Raw genomic sequence first — 1,530 nt, 5'->3', positions numbered from 1 at the left:
TTTTATTTATATTTTTTTTTTCTTATCACGAGAACAATCCCTCTGCTCTTCGGCTGTAAATACATACTAGAATAAACTCTGTAAATTATACAAAAAAAATACATCTTCTCCATGAAATCTGTCTTTATAATAAATAAACGTGAACACGTGTGTGGCTGATCGCTGTAATGTCCCGTGTCTGTTGAGGTTTTCAGTCTGTTGATTTATTTTTAATCTCCTGAAAGAAGGGGGGAGTTCCCCGTCCCCTAAAGGTCGAAATAAATAATGCATGAGGAGGTGCCCCCTCCCCATTTCCACACCCCCCCTCCCCTTTATTCCCCCCCTTCCCTCGACATTTTTTTTTTTTCTTTTGATAGAGAGTTCAGCCTAAATTTCCACGCTTGCATTCAGCCCTCACAAAGCCTACAAATTATACAATGACTTCTAACCTGGACCCCTAACGAAACAATTTACTGTCGTGGGTTGTTTTGTTTTTTTTTTTTCTCCCTTTCCCCCCCCTCCCCTCCCTCCCTAAACCTCCCCCCACCTCCCTTTCCCAGGTCTCTAAATCATAAGGGACAGATGGCAAAAAGGGGAGCGGGGCAGGAGAAGGGGGTGGGTGGGGGACAGACACACAAAAGCCTTGGTGACAGATCTGGGAAACCGGACAAAGTGCACATCGGGGAGAGAAAGAGAAGGTTTGGTTCGGCAGGTGACATTCCCACAGCCCGCCCTGGGAATGGGGCAGATGCCACACACACCCCACACCCCCCCAACCTCCTCCTCCTCCTCCTTGTCGTCGTCCCCAGCCTGGATGGGGGGAGCCCCGGGACCCCCGAACCGGTGGGGAGGGAGGGTGAGGGCTAAAGGCAGCGGCGGGGCTGGGGGGGGCGGCGGGACGAACCGTCCCGGCCAGTGCTCGGGTTCCGAGCCGGACCCGGCGGGGCTGGCGGGGGATAAAGTGCAGGCGTAGGGGGAGGCGGAGGGCGCGGGGCTGGCGGAGCCGCCGCTCCAGGAGGAGGCGGGTGAGGGGCTGCCCTCAGCGGGGACCCCTCCGGGGATCCCCCCGGACACCGCTTCAGGCCCGAGCCTCCCCGCCCCGGCCAGCCGCAGGGTTTCGGTGAGAGCCCAAATGTAATTATGGGCGAAGCGCAGGGTCTCGATCTTGGTGAGCTTGGCGTCCTCGGGGAAGGTGGGCAGCACGTCGCGGAGGGCGTCCAGCGCCGCGTTCAGGTTGTGCATGCGGTTCCGCTCTCGGTTGTTGGCTTTCAGCCGTCGGCTCCGCTTGATCCTTTGGGCCGTCTCCGCCGTTCGAGGGATCCCGCGGCACCGGCCCGGCCGCCGCTTCCCCTCCGCCCGCCTCAACGCTCGCTCGCCCGACGCCTCCACGGGACGCACCGGCGGGGCAGCCCGCAGCTCCTCCTCCTCTTCTTCCTCCTCCTCCTCCTCGGCGCTGGACGGCAGAGAGGGCGAGGGGGCGGGCGAGACCAGGCCCAGCAGCAGCAGCTCCTCCTCGGCCGGTGGCACAAGGGCTTCCGCCTTCACCAGCAT

General features: G+C 59.8%; 1 protein-coding gene across 1 annotated transcript; it reads right to left on the bottom strand.

Moving 5' to 3' along the window:
* Positions 1 to 543: 543 nt before the first annotated feature.
* Positions 544 to 1,530, bottom strand: NEUROG2 (neurogenin 2). The gene has a single exon (XM_030449927.1). It carries the CDS (start codon positions 1,528 to 1,530, stop codon positions 544 to 546), a length of 987 nt encoding a protein of 328 aa, XP_030305787.1.

The sequence above is a fragment of the Calypte anna genome, chromosome 4A, assembly GCF_003957555.1.
Source record: "Calypte anna isolate BGI_N300 chromosome 4A, bCalAnn1_v1.p, whole genome shotgun sequence".
NCBI classification, from domain to species: Eukaryota; Metazoa; Chordata; class Aves; order Apodiformes; family Trochilidae; genus Calypte; species Calypte anna.
This window is presented reverse-complemented; position numbering and strand designations above follow the sequence as displayed.

What these genes read in the sequence shown, in the direction of transcription:
- NEUROG2 (XM_030449927.1), bottom strand. Translation starts at nt 1,530, where the DNA reads ATGCTGGTGAAGGCGGAAGCCCTTGTGCCACCGGCCGAGGAGGAGCTG.